This window comes from Bombina bombina, chromosome 3 (genome assembly GCF_027579735.1).
Source record: "Bombina bombina isolate aBomBom1 chromosome 3, aBomBom1.pri, whole genome shotgun sequence".
In the NCBI taxonomy this organism is placed as follows: Eukaryota; Metazoa; Chordata; class Amphibia; order Anura; family Bombinatoridae; genus Bombina; species Bombina bombina.
Window position 1 is genome coordinate 1,197,044,626 of NC_069501.1, and position 17,702 is coordinate 1,197,062,327.

At 37.3% G+C, this 17,702-nt stretch overlaps 1 protein-coding gene across 2 annotated transcripts in view; it reads left to right on the forward strand.

The window, feature by feature from the left end:
• The window catches only part of NOX4 (NADPH oxidase 4), a 719,402-nt gene extending 705,942 nt beyond the window's left edge, over positions 1 to 13,460 (forward strand). For both annotated transcript variants that reach the window (XM_053708631.1, XM_053708630.1), the window contains one exon: positions 11,583 to 13,460. In XM_053708631.1, coding sequence (XP_053564606.1) covers positions 11,583 to 11,703 — 121 coding nt within the window. In that variant the 3' untranslated portion in view covers positions 11,704 to 13,460. The remainder of the gene's footprint in view (positions 1 to 11,582) is intronic.
• The last annotated feature ends 4,242 nt before the right edge of the window (positions 13,461 to 17,702 follow it).

Genomic DNA, 17,702 nt, shown 5'->3' on the forward strand with positions numbered 1-17,702 from the left:
AAAAGGAAATAACTAAATAACTTTATTTCTAGCATTCAATTTTTTGTTTTTTTGTTTTTTTGTTTTTCTGTCTGTGTGGGTAATTAGGGGTGGGATTATTTTCACCTGTTTGGGCCTTGCAAGCCTATAAATTTAGCACATTTACTCTGTGAGCTTGCTCTTTTAGGCTTGCTGTATTGATTCTCTGTTAAAGTAACATTGTCTGTTTAAGTATAATAGCTAACCAAGCTATTTTATAAATTATTTGCTTTGCAAGGGTTGCATTTTTATTTTAAAAAAAGGAAATAACTAAATAACTTTATTTCTAGCATTCAATTTTTTGTTTTTTTGTTTTTTTGTTTTTCTGTCTGTGTGGGTAATTAGGGGTGGGATTATTTTCACCTGTTTGGGCCTTGCAAGCCTATAAATTTAGCACATTTACTCTGTGAGCTTGCTCTTTTAGGCTTGCTGTATTGATTCTCTGTTAAAGTAACATTGTCTGTTTAAGTATAATAGCTAACCAAGCTATTTTATAAATTATTTGCTTTGCAAGGGTTGCATTTTTATTTTAAAAAAAGGAAATAACTAAATAACTTTATTTCTAGCATTCAATTTTTTGTTTTTTTGTTTTTTTGTTTTTCTGTCTGTGTGGGTAATTAGGGGTGGGATTATTTTCACCTGTTTGGGCCTTGCAAGCCTATAAATTTAGCACATTTACTCTGTGAGCTTGCTCTTTTAGGCTTGCTGTATTGATTCTCTGTTAAAGTAACATTGTCTGTTTAAGTATAATAGTTAGCTAACCAAGGTAGTTAGGCAAACAAGGTTTTGGGGTAACCAAGGGGAAATATATTTATTTTATACTTTTAAGTTAAACCTTTTATTAAGAATGTGTGAGAATCTCATTCAGTGTACAGCTTGCAACATGTTTGCATCACTGGAGCAGCCGCTTCTGGGATTATATGTTTGTGGCAAGTGCGAGCATATTGTCTCTTTAGAAACTCGTATTGGGGATCTGGAGGAACGAATTGCAACACTACATGAAATTCAGACACTTGAAAGGTAAATGGATAGGACTGAGCTGGTTGTTAATGGTTCCAGCAGTGGGAATGGGGAGGATTCAGATGAGGAGACTCCAGGATGTAGCTGGGTCACAGTTAGAGGGCGAAGTAAGCGGGAAGAGACAGGCCAGTTCTGAGCTGGTACACCCCAATAGATTTGCAAGATTAAGTGAAGATGTTGGGGATATCAGTTCAGCGGTGGCAGTGTCAGAGAGGGCCGTGTTGCCTAGTATAGTGAACAGTCCTTTAGCTGTGGAAGAGGAGCATACTATGGTGGGCAGTCCTTCAGTCATGGAAGAGGGGCATACAAGTCAGGGCCAGAGGCAGATGTTGGTGGTAGGAGACTCTATTATAAGGAAGGTTGATAGGGTAATTTGTCATCCAGACCCTTTACATAGAACAGTTTGCTGTCTTCCAGGGGCTCGTGTTAGGCATATTGTGGAGCGTATTGATAGATTGTTAGAGGGATGCGGGTCTGATCCTGCAGTCATGGTGCATATTGGTACTAATGAAGAAATCAGTGGGAGATGGAGAGTCCTAAAAAATGACTTCAGGGTGTTAGGTAGCAAGCTTAAAGCAAGGACCTCCAAAGTAATATTTTCTGAGATATTACCAGTGCCGTGTGTTAACTCAGTAAGGCAGAAGGAGCTAAGGTCTGTTAATTCATGGCTAAAAACATGGTGTAAAAATGAGGGGTTTGACTTTTTAGAACACTGGGCTGATTTTTCACTAGGGTACAAATTGTACAGTAAGGATGGATTGCACCTGAATGACATGGGTGCAGGTGTGTTGGGGGAAAGGATGGTAGCACGTTTAGAGAACCTTTTAAACTAGGCAAAGGGGGGGAGGGTCAATTAGAACAAAATAGAACAGAGAGATCAGTGTCTGAATATGTCACTCCCTTAATATCTCAAGGAAGGGATGACTTAAGAAATGTCACATTAGAAAGTATAGAGGAAAGTACACCAAGTAGCAGCAGAAAGCACATGAAAATTAAATGTATGACAACAAATGCAAGAAGCATGACAGGTAAAATGGGGGAGCTGACGCTCTTAGTTGCAGAAGAGGACTATGATGTTATCAGTATAACTGAAACTTGGTGGGATGATTCACATGACTGGGCAGTTAACTTAGAGGGGTATACATTATTTAGGAGGGACAGGAATAATAAAAGGGGTGGAGGAATCTGCATGTATATTAAACCTGACCTTAAACCTACAATAAGGGAAGATATTTATGATACAAGTGACAATGTAGAGACCCTGTGGGTTGAAATAAAGAGTGGGGGGAAAAATCCTAAAAAAATATTACTAGGAACATGCTACAAGCCTCCCAACATTAGTGACCCGGAGGAAACTCAACTACTTATCCAAATAGGTAAGGCTGCTAATAACAGTGCTGTAATTATGGGAGATTTTAACTACCCTGATATAAACTGGGCCAATGAAACTAGTAATTCAGCTAAGGGGGATAGATTTTTAAATGTTCTCAGGGATAACTTCTTGTCACAATTAATAGAGGAGCCAACTAGGAGTAAAGCTATATTGGATTTAGTGCTATCAAACAATACAGATATAATATCAAACATAGAAGTTAAAGAACATTTGGGTAACAGTGATCATAACATGGTCACATTTGAAATCTCTTTTCATATGCAGTGTTTTAAAGGCTTAACTAAGACTTTTAATTTCAAGAAAGCAAAATTCAACGATTTAAGGAAATCATTAAATAATATAAATTGGGACAATGTATTTTCTAATAAAAATACAGAGGATAAATGGATAATATTTAAAAATTTGTTAAATAAATATACATATCAATACATACCATATGGTTATAAAAATAAAAATAAAAAAACTAAGCCGTTATGGCTAAATAAAAATGTGTTAAAAGAAATTTGGAAAAAACGTAGGGCATTTAAATTATTAAAAGAAAATAGTACAGACTCAGCATACAATATTTATAAGGAATGTAACAAAGCATGCAAAAAAGCAATCAAATTAGCCAAAATTGAAAATGAAAAATTAATTGCCAAGGATTCTAAGTCTAACCCTAAAAGGTTCTTTAAGTACATAAATAGCAAAAAGTCTAAGAAGGATAATATAGGTACATTAAAATGTGTGGAGGGTAGCATGATAAATAATGACAGGGAGAAGGCTGAGGTACTAAACCAGTTTTTTTCTTCAGTATACACAAGAGAGGAAACATTGAATGATACTTTGGAACAGAATAGAACATGCCAGTCCATACCACTAACTGGGTTTTGTTTAGAGGATATCAGGAAAAAACTAAAAAATATTAAGGTAAATAAAACTCCAGGCCCAGATGGAATACACCCAAGGGTGTTAAGTGAACTTAGCACTGTTATAGACAAACCTTTACTCTTAATTTTTCAAGACTCATTATCCTCAGGCATGGTACCCCAGGATTGGCGTAAAGCTGATGTGGTGCCACTCTTCAAAAAGGGAAGCAGGGATGATCCAGGAAGCTATAGACCAGTTAGTCTGACATCAATAGTGGGGAAGATATTTGAAGGGATTATAAGGGATTATATTGATGAGCATATTCGTGTAAACAAGATTATGAGTTCTAATCAGCATGGCTTTAGGAGAAATAGATCATGTCAAACTAATCTAATTAGATTCTACGAGGAAGTAAGTAAAAATATAGATAAAGGGGAATCAGTTGATGTGATATACTTAGATTTTGCAAAGGCATTTGATACAGTGCCACATGAGAGATTAATGCACAAAATTAAGGGACTGGGAATAGCTGAAAATGTTAGCTCATGGATAAATAACTGGATAAAAGATAGGGAGCAACGAGTAGCAGTAAATGGATCATACTCAGATTGGACAAAGGTAATCAGTGGCGTCCCCCAGGGATCAGTACTGGGCCCTGTTCTTTTTAATATTTTTATAAATGACTTGGAGCAAGGATTAAATAGCGACATCTCTATTTTTGCAGATGATACTAAGTTAAGTAAGGTCATTAGGTCAGAGCAGGATGAACTCTCTTTGCAAAGGGATTTGCTAAAATTAGAACTATGGGGAAGTGAATGGAAAATGAGATTTAATACGGAAAAATGTAAGGTTCTACATTTTGGAAGTAAAAATAAGCAGGCTATGTATTTTTTAAATGGGACAAGACTTAGCCAAACACAGGAGGAAAGGGATTTGGGAGTAGTAATAGATAACAAGCTAAAGATGAGTGCACAATGCAGGGCAGCGGCTTCAAAGGCTAATAAGATACTAGCATGTATTAAAAGAGGCATTGATTCAGGGAGGAAAGCATAATTCTGTCATTATATAAAGCCCTGGTAAGACCTCACCTTGAGTTTGGAGTGCAGTTCTGGGGACCGATTGCTAAAAAAGATATTGCAGAACTAGAAAAAGTTCAGAGAAGGGCCACAAAGCTAATAAGGGGATTGGAGAAATTAACCTATGAGGAGAGGCTAGCCAAACTGGGTCTGTTCTCTTTAGAAAAAAGGCGCTTGAGAGGTGACATGATTACTTTATATAAATATATTCAAGGCCCATATACAGAGATGGCAGAAGCTCTTTTTATTCCAAGAAAATTGTTTCTGACAAGAGGTCATAATTTAAGGTTGGAGGAAAGGAGATTTAATCTCCTGCAACGGAAACGTTTTTTCACTGTAAGAGCAATAAAATTGTGGAACTCATTACCAAAGGAGGTAGTGAATGCCAATACCATAGATACATTTAAAAATAGTCTGGATAAATTTCTGTATATAAACAAAATTCATGGATATGATTGCTAGTATTAAATGGGTCACATTTTAATGGGGTTATTTAAGCTTAACTGGAGCTTTTTGTAAGTATTTTAGATTTGTATAGGTTGAACTCGATGGACTTCAGTCTTTTTTCAACCTTATCTACTATGTTACTATGTTACATAAGTCTATTATGTGAGGGATTTAGCGTACCCACGCTATCTAATCAAACAGTAAAGAATAACTTTGGACTTGGGCCTACCTTCGCCGCCGCGGACCTTGAATACGTTCGCCTAAGTTATCAAATAAAGCTGTCAAAAAGCCGCGGGGCGATGAGCAGCGGACTGTGAGAGTTATCACTCATCCGATCTCGCTGCCCTTCGGCTTTTTCCCAGCTTTATTGCTAGCCTGTCACTAAGCACTCACACTAAACTACACTGTTCTACCCCCTATACCGGCGCCCCCGGAGCCCCCCGCAACTAAATAAAGTTACTAACCCCTAAACTGCCGCTCCTAGACCCCGCCGCAACTATAATAAATGTATTAACCCCTAAACCGCCGCTCCTAGACCCTGCCGCAAGTCTTATAAATGTATTAACCCCTAAACCGCCGCTCCCGGACACCGCTGCCACCTACATTATACCTAGTAACCCCTATCCTGCCCCCCTATACCGTCGCCCTCTATTATAAAATTATTAACCCCTATCCTGCTGATCCCGCACCTCTCCGCAACTAAATAAATAGTTTAACCCCTAAACCGCCGCTCCATGAACCCGCCGCAACCTATATTAAACCTATTAACCCCTATCCTGCCCCCCCTACACCGTCGCCACCTATAATAAATTTATTAACCCCTATCCTGCCCCCCACTACGCCGCCGCCACTGTAATAAAATGATTAACCCCTAAACCTAAGTCTAACCCTAACGCCCCCCTAACTTAAATATTAATTAAATAAATCTAAATAAATTAACTCTTATTAACTAAATGAATCCTATTTAAAACTAAATACCTTTAAAATAAACCCTAATATAGCTACAATATAAATAATAATTATATTCTAGCTATCTTAGGATTTATATTTATTTTACAGGTAACTTTCAATTTATTTTAACCATGTACAATAACTATTAAATAGTTATTAACTATTTAATAGCTTACCTAGCTAAAATAAAGAGAAATGTACCTGTGAAATAAATCCTAACCTAAGTTACAATTACACCTAACACTACACTATACTTTAATAAATTATTCCTATTTAAAAATAAATACTTACCTGTAAAATAAACCCTAAGATAGCTACAATGTAATTAATAATTATATTATAGCTATCTTAGGATTTATATTTATTTTACAGGTAACTTTGTATTTATTTTAGCTAGTTAGAATAGTTATTAAATAGTTATTAACTATTTAATAACTACCTAGCTAAAAGAAATACAAAATTACCTGTAAAATAAATCCTAACCTAAGTTACAATTAAACCTAATACTACACTATCATTAAATTAATTAAATAAACTACCTACAAATAACTACAATTAAATACAATTACATAAACTAACTAAAGTACAAAAAATAAAAAAAGCTAAGTTACAAAAAATAAAAAAATTCAGTTACAAACATGTTAAAAATATTACAACAATTTTAAGCTACTTACACCTAATCTAAGCCCCCTAATAAAATAACAAACCCCCCCAAAATAAAAAAAATCCCTACCCTATTCTAAATTAAATAAATTTCAAAGCTCTTTTACCTTACCAGCACTTAAAAGGGCCATTTGTGGGGGCATGCCCCAAAAAGTTCAGCTCTTTTGCCTGTAAAAGAAAAATACAACCCCCCCCCCCAACATTAAAACCCACCACCCACATACCCCTAATCTAACCCAAACCCCCCTTACAAAAACCTAACACTAATCCCCTGAAAATCATCCTACCTTGAGTCGTCTTCACTCAGCCGAGCCACCGATGGAACTGAAGAGGACATCCGGAGCGGAAGAAGTTAATCCTCCAAGCGGCGCTGAAGAAATCTTCCATCCGATGAAGTCATCATCCAGGCGGCGCTGAAGAGGTCTTCTATCCGGGCGAAGTCATCTTCCAAGCCGGGTCTTGAATCTTCCTTCCGCCGACGCGGAACCACCTTCTTCACCGACGGACTACGACGAATGACGGCTCCTTTAAGGGACGTCATCCAAGATGGCGTCCCCTCAATTCCGATTGGCTGATAGGATTCTATCAGCCAATTGGAATTAAGGTAGGAAAATCTGATTGGCTGATGGAATCAGCCAATCAGATTCAAGTTCAATCCGATTGGCTGATCCAATCAGCCAATCAGATTGAGCTCGCATTCTATTGGCTGATCGGAACAGCCAATAGAATGCGAGCTCAATCTGATTGGCTGATTCCATCAGCCAATCAGATTTTTCCTACCTTAATTCCGATTGGCTGATAGAATCCTATAAGCCAATCGGAATTGAGGGGACGCCATCTTGGATGACGTCCCTTAAAGGAGCCGTCATTCGTCGTAGTCCGTCGGTGAAGAAGGTGGTTCCGCGTCGGCGGAAGGAAGATTCAAGACCCGGCTTGGAAGATGACTTCGCCCGGATAGAAGACCTCTTCAGCGCCGCCTGGATGATGACTTCATCGGATGGAAGATTTCTTCAGCGCCGCTTGGAGGATTAACTTCTTCCGCTCCGGATGTCCTCTTCAGTTCCATCGGTGGCTCGGCTGAGTGAAGACGACTCAAGGTAGGATGATCTTCAGGGGATTAGTGTTAGGTTTTTGTAAGGGGGGTTTGGGTTAGATTAGGGGTATGTGGGTGGTGGGTTTTAATGTTGGGGGGGGTTTGTATTTTTCTTTTACAGGCAAAAGAGCTGAACTTTTTGGGGCATGCCCCCACAAATGGCCCTTTTAAGGGCTGGTAAGGTAAAAGAGCTTTGAAATTTATTTAATTTAGAATAGGGTAGGGATTTTTTTTATTTTGGGGGGTTTGTTATTTTATTAGGGGGCTTAGATTAGGTGTAAGTAGCTTAAAATTGTTGTAATATTTTTAACGTTTGTAACTTAATTTTTTATTTTTTGTAACTTAGCTTTTTTTATTTTTTGTACTTTAGTCAGTTTATGTAATTGTATTTAATTGTAGTTATTTGTAGGTAGTTTATTTAGTTAATTTAATGATAGTGTAGTATTAGGTTTAATTGTAACTTAGGTTAGGATTTATTTTACAGGTAATTTTGTATTTCTTTTAGCTAGGTAGTTATTAAATAGTTAATAACTATTTAATAACTATTCTAACTAGCTAAAATAAATACAAAGTTACCTGTAAAATAAATATAAATCCTAAGATAGCTATAATATAATTATTATTTATATTGTAGCTATATTAGGGTTTATTTTAAAGGTAAGTATTTAGTTTTAAATAGGATTCATTTAGTTAATAAGAGTTAATTTATTTAGATTTATTTAATTAATATTTAAGTTAGGGGGGCGTTAGGGTTAGGGTTAGACTTAGGTTTAGGGGTTAATCATTTTATTACAGTGGCGGCGGCGTAGTGGGGGGCAGGATAGGGGTTAATAAATTTATTATAGGTGGCGACGGTGTAGGGGGGGCAGATTAGGGGTTAATAAATTTATTATAGGTGGCGACGGTGTAGGGGGGGCAGGATAGGGGTTAATAGGTTTAATATAGGTTGCGGCGGGTTCAGGGAGCGGCGGTTTAGGGGTTAATACATTTATTATAGTTGCGGTGGGCTCCGGGAGCGGCGGTTTAGGGGTTAATATGTATAGAGTAGCTTGCGGTGGGCTCCGGGAGCGGCGGTTTAGGGGGTAATAACTTTATTTAGTTGCGGCGGTGTAGGGGGGACAGATTAGTGGTGTTTAGACTCGGGGTACATGTTAGGGTGTTAGGTGCAGACAGCTCCCATAGAAATCAATGGGATGTCTGTCAGCAGCGAACTTGTACTTTCGCTATGGTCAGACTCCCATTGATTCCTATGGGATCCGCCGCCTCCAGGGGTGGCGGATTGAAAACCAGGTACGCTGGGCCGTAAAAGTGCCGAGCGTACCTGCTAGTTTTATGATAGCTAGCAAAAGTAGTGAGAATGTGCCGCACTTGTGTGCGGAACATCTGGAGTGACGTAAGAATCGATCTGTGTCGGACTGAGTCCGGCGGATCGATGCTTACGTCACAAAATTCTACTTTTGCCGGTCTCGAGCCTTTGATAACTAAGGCGAATCAGCTGCGGAATTCCAGCGTATTTGAGGTTGACGGCTTGATAACTACCCCCCATTGACTGTGCTAGTGCTATGTTTACGCACAATAGTGCTAATATATTTGTGTTCCACATGTAATCTGGGCCTAAATACATTTCATGCATCCCCTCCTAATTACGGGTGTTGTCATTTTGGATCCTCGATTTCATTGCACGTTTCTGAAGGAGAATTGCTGCACATGTGCAAACACATCAGCACTGGAATGCAGTTAAAGGTTGATTTCAACACGATGACACTCATGACTAGAGGAAGGGTAGGAATAACCTCAATACTATGGATAGAAACTGTATTTAGTTTTTAATGTCCCTTTATTAGTTGTATAGTATATATTATAACATTCTAATTCAATATTCCAAAAGAAAAACATAGGGCCAGATTACAAGTGGCGCACAATGTTTTTCCTGGCTTGAGCGATAATTGCGCTCAAGTAAAAAATAAGCACAGATACTTTAGGTGACGCATTACAAGTTAAAAGTAAAAAGGTAGAGCACTAGCAAAAGACTCATACGTAACTGTGCTAACTCCCCATAGACTTCTTTTTTAACTCATAGGGGCCGATTTATCATGTGTCTGGCGGACATGATCCGATGTAGCGATCATATCCGCCAGACATCGATAAATGCCGACAGCATATACTGGTGAACTGCTTGTGCAATGCTGCCCCCTGCAAATTCGCAGCCAATCGGCTGCTAGCAGGGGGTGTCAATCAACCTGATCATATACAATCGGGCGAACTAGTGTCTGGCCTCTCATAGCAGGCAGACAAGTTAAGGAGCAGCGGTCTTAAGACCGCAGCTTCTTAACTCCTGTTTCCGGCGAGCCTGAAGGCTTGCACGGAAACAAGGGTATACGGCCCCTTTCGGGCCATTATAAATCGGCACCTTATTCTTCGCTTTAGGTCTCAGGCTGCGCTAAATATTGTAGCACAGTTTTAGCTTTTTCTCAAGCTCAAGCTATAAAATTCCTATGAGCTCAAGTTAGCGCATTCACGTTCTTCATTGAAAGTAGAGTGAAGTTGGCTGCACTAACCATTTTCTGGTAAATACAATTTCAAATTGCATGCTAATTAATATTGTGTATTGCAGCCGAGCTATCATTAGTGCGCCACTTGTAATCTGGTGCACCCCCACCTCCTGTTTCTCACCCTCCTACCCATCTAGATTGTAAGTTCCCATGGGAACAGGGCCCTCAATTCCCCCTGTATTTGTTTGTTAAACTTTGTCTGGCGTCTTTTATATTGTATTGTACTGTACTTTTATTTTTGTACCCATGGACAGCGCTGCGGAATCTGTTGGCGCTTTATAAATAAAGAATAATAATAATAATCGGGAACCAGACAAGTGTCTATGATATGTTTTCCAAGTTTCTCTTTTTGTAGTTAGATAAAGCTAATTGTGGAACCTTACAGACTTTATTAATTTCCTTTTCATAGCCATTACAGCAAATTAAAGTCATATACAAATTGCTTCTAAATGGTATGCACAAACTGTAAATAAATGTTTCTGCTTAACATCAAGAAGATCAGATGAAACACTTTGTTAAATTAGCTGCCTTGACAATTTCTTTCTTATTTAACCTGTGCAGCCAAATTAGTCTCATGTGAAAATTTGCTCTGCATCCTCCATTAATGTATCTTAATTAAGCAGTCTTTCAGAAGCCTCCAGGAGGTTACTTATCTAAGACAGTCATGAGAGGACAAACTCATCTAATAGCAGTTCTGGAAACTGAAAATAGGATTATTTCCCATCTGTATTTGAATATATATATAGAACATATTCTGCTACTGTTACATTTTTTTAATAACTGTGATCTTGTTTGCGTGACTTGGGGGGTGTTGGGTTTTTTTAAAACTTTTTTGGCTCCATTAAAGTCTATGGGGTCAATTTATCAAGCTCCGTACTGAAGGCTCGCCGGAAACAGAAGCCTGTCCACCTGTCCAAAACCTGTCCGCCTGCTCAGAGGCGACGGACAGAAATCAACCCGATCGAATACAATTGGGTTGATTGACACTCCCTGCTAGTGGCCGATTGGCCGTGAATCTGCAGGGGGCGGCATTGCACCAGAAGTTCACAAGAACTGCTGGTGCAATGATAAATGCCGACAGAGTATGTTGTCTGCATTTATCAATGTGCAGCGGACATGATACACTACATCGTATCATGTCTGCTCGCACATTATTAAATTGACCCCCATGAGGGAATGTGATTTTGCATTTGAGACTTCTCAAAGTCTACTAGTTACCGCGACTTTGCAAAAACGAGAACGCGAGCGCAAACTAATATATATTCGAAGGGTAACATTTTTATTTTTAAAGCAACACTTGTTTGGAATGAATGACTGCAATGTAAATTTACTATATTTAATAACCTTATTTTCTTAACTATGTGTGGGGAAAATAATCTGCCATATGGGGCTATAGGAAAACAATGGTATGAAGCTCATAAATTGTTTGGTTTAAAATAACAAATTGTTTCCTTCCCACAATATATATTGTTGCTGATAAATATACAAATATATTTTCTTTGTTTCTTTTTATATTTTAGGAAAACAGTGGGAGTTTTCTGTTGTGGACCAAAAGGAATGTCCAAAGAACTACATAGACTGTGCAACAGTCCCAATTCTTACAAAACAACATTCGAGTACAACAAGGAATCATTTTGCTAAAAAATAAATGTTTTTCTTGTGATGCTGCTTTAACTTAAGTGCAATCAAACTTTTTCTCAAGCCCCGAAAACGAAAACTATAAATGAAATAACCCCAAAAAGTTTATATAGAAATTAATTATAGTGTGATAGCCCTACATAAATCAGAACATATAGGGCTAGATTACAAGCAATCGCTAAAACTGCACTAGAGTTAAGCTTTTTGCGCTAGTCGGGTTGCGTTCGTTTTATAATTTCCAAAAAAACGAATATTGCGCCAGAGTTAGACAGCCAAGCCAGATTTTCCACGCGGCTATTGGCTAAGAGGTGAAAACGTCATCTCTTAGCAAAAAAATTTTTTAGCCGTGGGCTGCAGTAGCAGCTAAAAGCGGCGATCGGTTGAAACAAATAAAAGAGCTTTCTACATAAAGTATCTTACACTTCATGAATGAAAGTCCCCTTTATTTGTTTCAATCGTCAATCCTAGCGTTTGTACAATGCTAGGATTGACTTTCATTTTAATGGCAAATGTACATGTAAATTAATGTTTTTATATGTGTGTATATATGACTGTAAATACATATATACACATAATACATTAATATACATGTAGCCATATATAAACATATATAAACACATATATATATATATATATATATATATATATATATATATATATATATATACACAACTACATCTTTAGACATGTATATGTATGTGTCTCAATGTTAAAGCCTTTTCCCTACTTTTTTTTTCTAACACCGGAGATCTCATATCTTTGAGCCCTTATAACGTTTTTGTTCAATATTTTTTTTAAATAATTTTTATTAGACAGTGTTAATATTAGTGTAACTGTACTTTTGCAATATATTTTTGAATTGTTTTGGGCAACTTTTTAGTTTCGGAAAACAGTTAACACAGGTCTGAGATCGCGGTAAGGATTGAAGCGTAAATGGCTACGGTGCAATTGTGATTTCACTCAACTTGTAATATCAGCGCAATGAAAAAGGCTTGCAAAAAGACGATATCGCTTGCACAAAACCATTTGCGCCTCACTTGTAATCTAGCCCATATTCTATTAATGACTGTGCATGGGGTATGACACTTGTCAATAGTGTCATAAGATAAAATAGAAAAATACACTAGACCTCAGCACTAGCACATATACAAAACTATAAAAACAAAACCACCTTTATTTGTAGAAAAAAATATAAATATATAATCTACTGTTTGATTAACAGAGGGTGATATTTTTATATTTGTTTCTATTTTTTTATTTTTGTGTATTTTTACTACACAAAAAACTATATAAAATAATGACTAGAATAGAATTGCACAACATTTTATTATTTTGATTATGTTTGTTATCCTTTTGATATTACTTGCACATTTTATAGTTTTTATTGTATATTTTAGTGTTTAATGATAAGCCAGTATAACAACCTGGCGCTACTAGAATAGTTTAATATTAACATTAAAGTGCACTGAGATTTCACTTTTTACGGTGAAACTAACTACTTGTCATCGGCACGTTTATCCTGGGCATTTATAACAGTTACTTGAACTACTGATTACCAATAAAATATATAAATCAGAAATATTCCAGAATTATTTTACACTGTGTTTACTGTTATATTGTTTATATTGCAAAAATAATGGTGTTTTAAAGGGACATTGAACTGTAAAATTTAAATGGGGTATGAAACCTAAAAAGTTTCTTTCACAATTCAAATAGAGCATGGGATTATAAACAACTTTCTAATTTACTTCTACAATCAATATTTCTTTAGTCTCTTGGTGTTTTTTGTTTAAAAGCGGGGACGTATGTTTACGAGTCGAACCATATAGTGATCTAGATGCCTACCTAGGTTTCATATCCCTTTAAAGTGTTTCCAATGATCCATGTTATCTGCTGGAGTATATTAAATTGTTTATCAATAATGCCTTTAACTTTATTTTGCCATTTAAAAAATAAACCACAGCCTATACTGAAAATTGCAACATTGCAGTATTGGCTATAGAAAATCTGTCTATAGGCAGCAGCAGAAATTGGCCTTCCTGTGGGGGTGAGAGAACATAGGCTGTTGCTCTTGCAGCACTTTTAATTTAATGAACTTTTATTAGCATCTTGCTATTTGCATTGTCCACTGCACTACACACACTAGAACATGAACATTTACTTTTGAAATGCCATAAAAATAAGTCACGTTAAACCCTCATCAAAAATATTATAGCCAAAAATGTGGGGAGGTCAGCAGAATTATGAATGCCTAGGGCAGCACAAAACCTAAATACACCATTGCACTAACCTAACACATAATGTAATACCTAACCAATATCCCAATTATTGTCTTAAGTAAGTATTTATTTGTGAGTTACTGTGTATATACTTCCCCCTGCCAGTTTGCTCTTCAGTCATACAAAACAATTACAGGACAGTTGAATTGCAAAATACACAAATGCATAATAAAAATACATTGCAATAATGCTTACTATGAATATCAAATGAGCAGTATATTTTCTTTTCTGACAAATTTGAAATGTTCTCAAGTTCCCTGCCCACTGAATCATGTAATAACCATTAGCGAATCACAGACTCATATATGTATATACTGTGCTACAGAAAGTGTGCATATAAAAAAGACTGTGCACAATTTCATAACAGAAATGTCAGTTTTTTCAAAATTGTAAGTTCTATCTGAATCATGAAAGTTTATTTTTGACGCAAGTGTCCCATTAAAGGCATATCCTGAAATCCCAAAAAACACATAGTTCAATATAGCCAGGCCAGTTTATGGGGCCGAATTATCAAGCTCCAAATGGGGCTGGATACAGTAGTAATGAAGCAGCGGTCTAAAGACTGCTGCTCCATAACTTGTCCGCCTGCTCTGAGGCCACGGACATCAATCTGCCCGATCCTATATGACCAGACTGATTGACACCCCCTGCTAGCGACCGATTGGCCACGAGTCTGCAGGGGGCGGCATTGCACAAACAGTTCACCAGAACTGCTTGTGCAATGATAAATGCCGACAGTGTATGCTGTCAGCATTTATCGATGTGCGGTGGACATGATACGCTACATCGCATCACGTCCGGTCACACTTCGGTAAATTGGCCCCTATGTCTTTTGAACAACAGGTAATAGCTAAGATTTTAGGTTAGGTCTGGTCCTTACATGACAACTTAAGTAATGCTTACCATTCTGCCATTTTTATTTTATGGTATGCATTTTTACCACTGTAAACTGCTGGGTACATGGATAGTGTAATGGTAATATACATATAAACTCAGTTGTTCTATTTTGATCTTCCACATTTTTATTTTTAAGAATATGCTTTCTTTATTACCAAAATGCTTATTCTAGTTTAAAAGGGGTCATTAAACCCCCCCCCCAAAAAATATCATGTATATAAAAGACCATTCAAATGGTTTAATTAAAGCCATTGTCTTCCATTTATTAATATGCACATTAATAAGGTTCACAGACAAGGAACCTGTTCACCCAAGCTTGCTGCCGGCATTTATCATTGTTTGAGAAAACTTTTGTGCAGCTCCACCACTGTTCTCAAGCAACCAATCACACATGAACAGCGATTATCAATTAACTTGAACAGATTAATGTGAGGTGAGTTAACCGGGTTCATCTTCCTTACACGTCGCTCTTCATCTGCCGCACCTCTCTGCCAATCCCTTCACTGGCTTCCTCTTGCCTCTAGGATTAAACACAAAATTGTCACTCTGACACACAAAGCCATCAACTTCATTGCTTCCACCTATATCTCAGACCTTGTCTCCAGATACTCTCCCTCCTGTCCCCTTCGCTCCGCTCATGATCTCCTACTCTCCTCCTCTCTTGTTACCTCCTCACATACTCATTTACAAGATTTCTCCAGACTGGCTCCCATCTTATGGAACTCTCTGCCTCGCTCCACAAGACTCTCCCGTAGTTTTAAAGCTTCAAGTGCTCCCTGAAGACTCTACTATTCAGGGACGCATACAACCTACACTAACTTTCCTATCTCCACTGCTATCCCCTTAAACCCCATAGCATGTAAGCCTATGAGCCCAGCTGTTTGTAGTTCACCTTCATAAGAGCCGACTACAACAGGGCAACTCTCGGCAGGACCCTCTACCCATTTGATCCCTGTAATAGTTTTTTTATATACCACCTATGTTCATAGCGCTGCGGAACCTGTTGGCGCTCTACAAATACCTGATAATAATAATAATAACAGGGTTAACTCCCTACAGTTAATTATGCAGCACTCCTCACATCAGAGTTGCATACCAAACTTTAAACAAGAAAAAGCAGAGCACAGGTAAAGCACAAAATTAGCATTTTATTGGCAGCAGGGTAAAAACAAAGTAAAACATTACTTGCATGTACAATCAAAATATATGACGCGTTTCGGCTTTATGCCATCATCAGATACCTAAATGCTGTCTCATACTTGTTAACTTACATAGGCACCTGTTCATACTGATTGGATACACCTGGAAAACCACTGAAAACACACCCTCCTACTCAGTAACCCCTTGCTATCCTTGATCCAACATTCAAATTGAAGTGACACCTGACAAAGCCCAGTACTAAAACATATATTTGAAAGAACTTTTATCATTGTTGATTATAATATGTGAACAAAGAACCTGAGCCCTATTATATTAAACTTGTGTGCTTAAATAATTGTATACACCTATAGTATTCTTTACAGCATAGTCTTCTGTTAAATTATATGCACTTGGGCAATGAACCGTATTATGGCTATTTATATGTCTGAGTGTGAAAAAAAACTATAGCTACGTTAAAAAATTAAAGGTACACTGCTTGAATTCTTTGAACATATATTACATAATCTACAAATATATGGGATACTATTAGCATGTCATAAGATTTGAGTAAACAAATCAAAGCACTAACATAAGGAAAAGGGGAATGGGGGTTGGCTTTAGTATCTATTTTCAAACATTGATAATGTCTGCCTCTGTGTTAAACCCATGAGGCAATCTGGTATGTGACACAAAAATACAGAAAGCTTCTCTTCTGGATAAGAGGCTATCAAGGTTTCCACCTCTTTCTGGGGTCCTGACCTTATCTACAATCAGCCATTTGAAAGTATCAACATGGCCGTTATGTTTTTCTATAAAATGTTCTGAAAGAGCAGAACAGGGAATTGATGAAGAAATGTCATTCAAATGCTCCCTGATTCTTACCCTTGCCTCCCTGGTGGTCATCCCCACACATTGCATCTTGCATTTAATGCACTGGGCCAGATAACCCACATACTTTGTCCTACAATTAGTATAACTGGTAATATCATACACCTTTTGTGTTGTTCAAGACTGGAGTTGCTTTGTCACCCATGCAGGACCACATGCCTTACAACTATGATTACCACATTTATAGTGACCATTACAAGTGAGTCAATTGCTTTTGTTAATATCTTTCTCTTTAATCACACTCGGGGAAAGATAGTTCCCCAAAGTACAATTTTGTTTGGAAACAAAATAACATCCTTTCTTGACCACATCATACAGGTCCTTGTCACCCTTTAAAATATGTAAATGTTTCTTGACAATATTTTTTATTTGGTTATACTGACTACTATATGCAGTGATGAAAGTTAGTTTCTCTCTGTCATGTGTTTGTTTACTTTTTCTTGATTCTGAATATAAATAATTCCTGTCTATTTCCAAGACTTGAATGAAGGCATTGTCAATCATTTGTTGATTATAGCCTCTTTGAGTAAATCTATTCTTTAAACCCTGGCTTTCCACCAAAAAAAGTAATGTTCTGAACAGTTGTGTTTAAGCCTCATAAATTAACCTTTGATAATCCCAAAACCTGTGTGTTTTGGATGTGCACTTTTAGCATGCAAAATGGTATTCGATTGAAGTGGCTTACAATACAGCTCACACTCAATTCTACCTTTTTCCACATTGCCCTTAAGTAACACATCCAAGTAAACAATTTCTTTAGGATTAGACGTATACGTTAATTGCAGGCCTACCGCATTG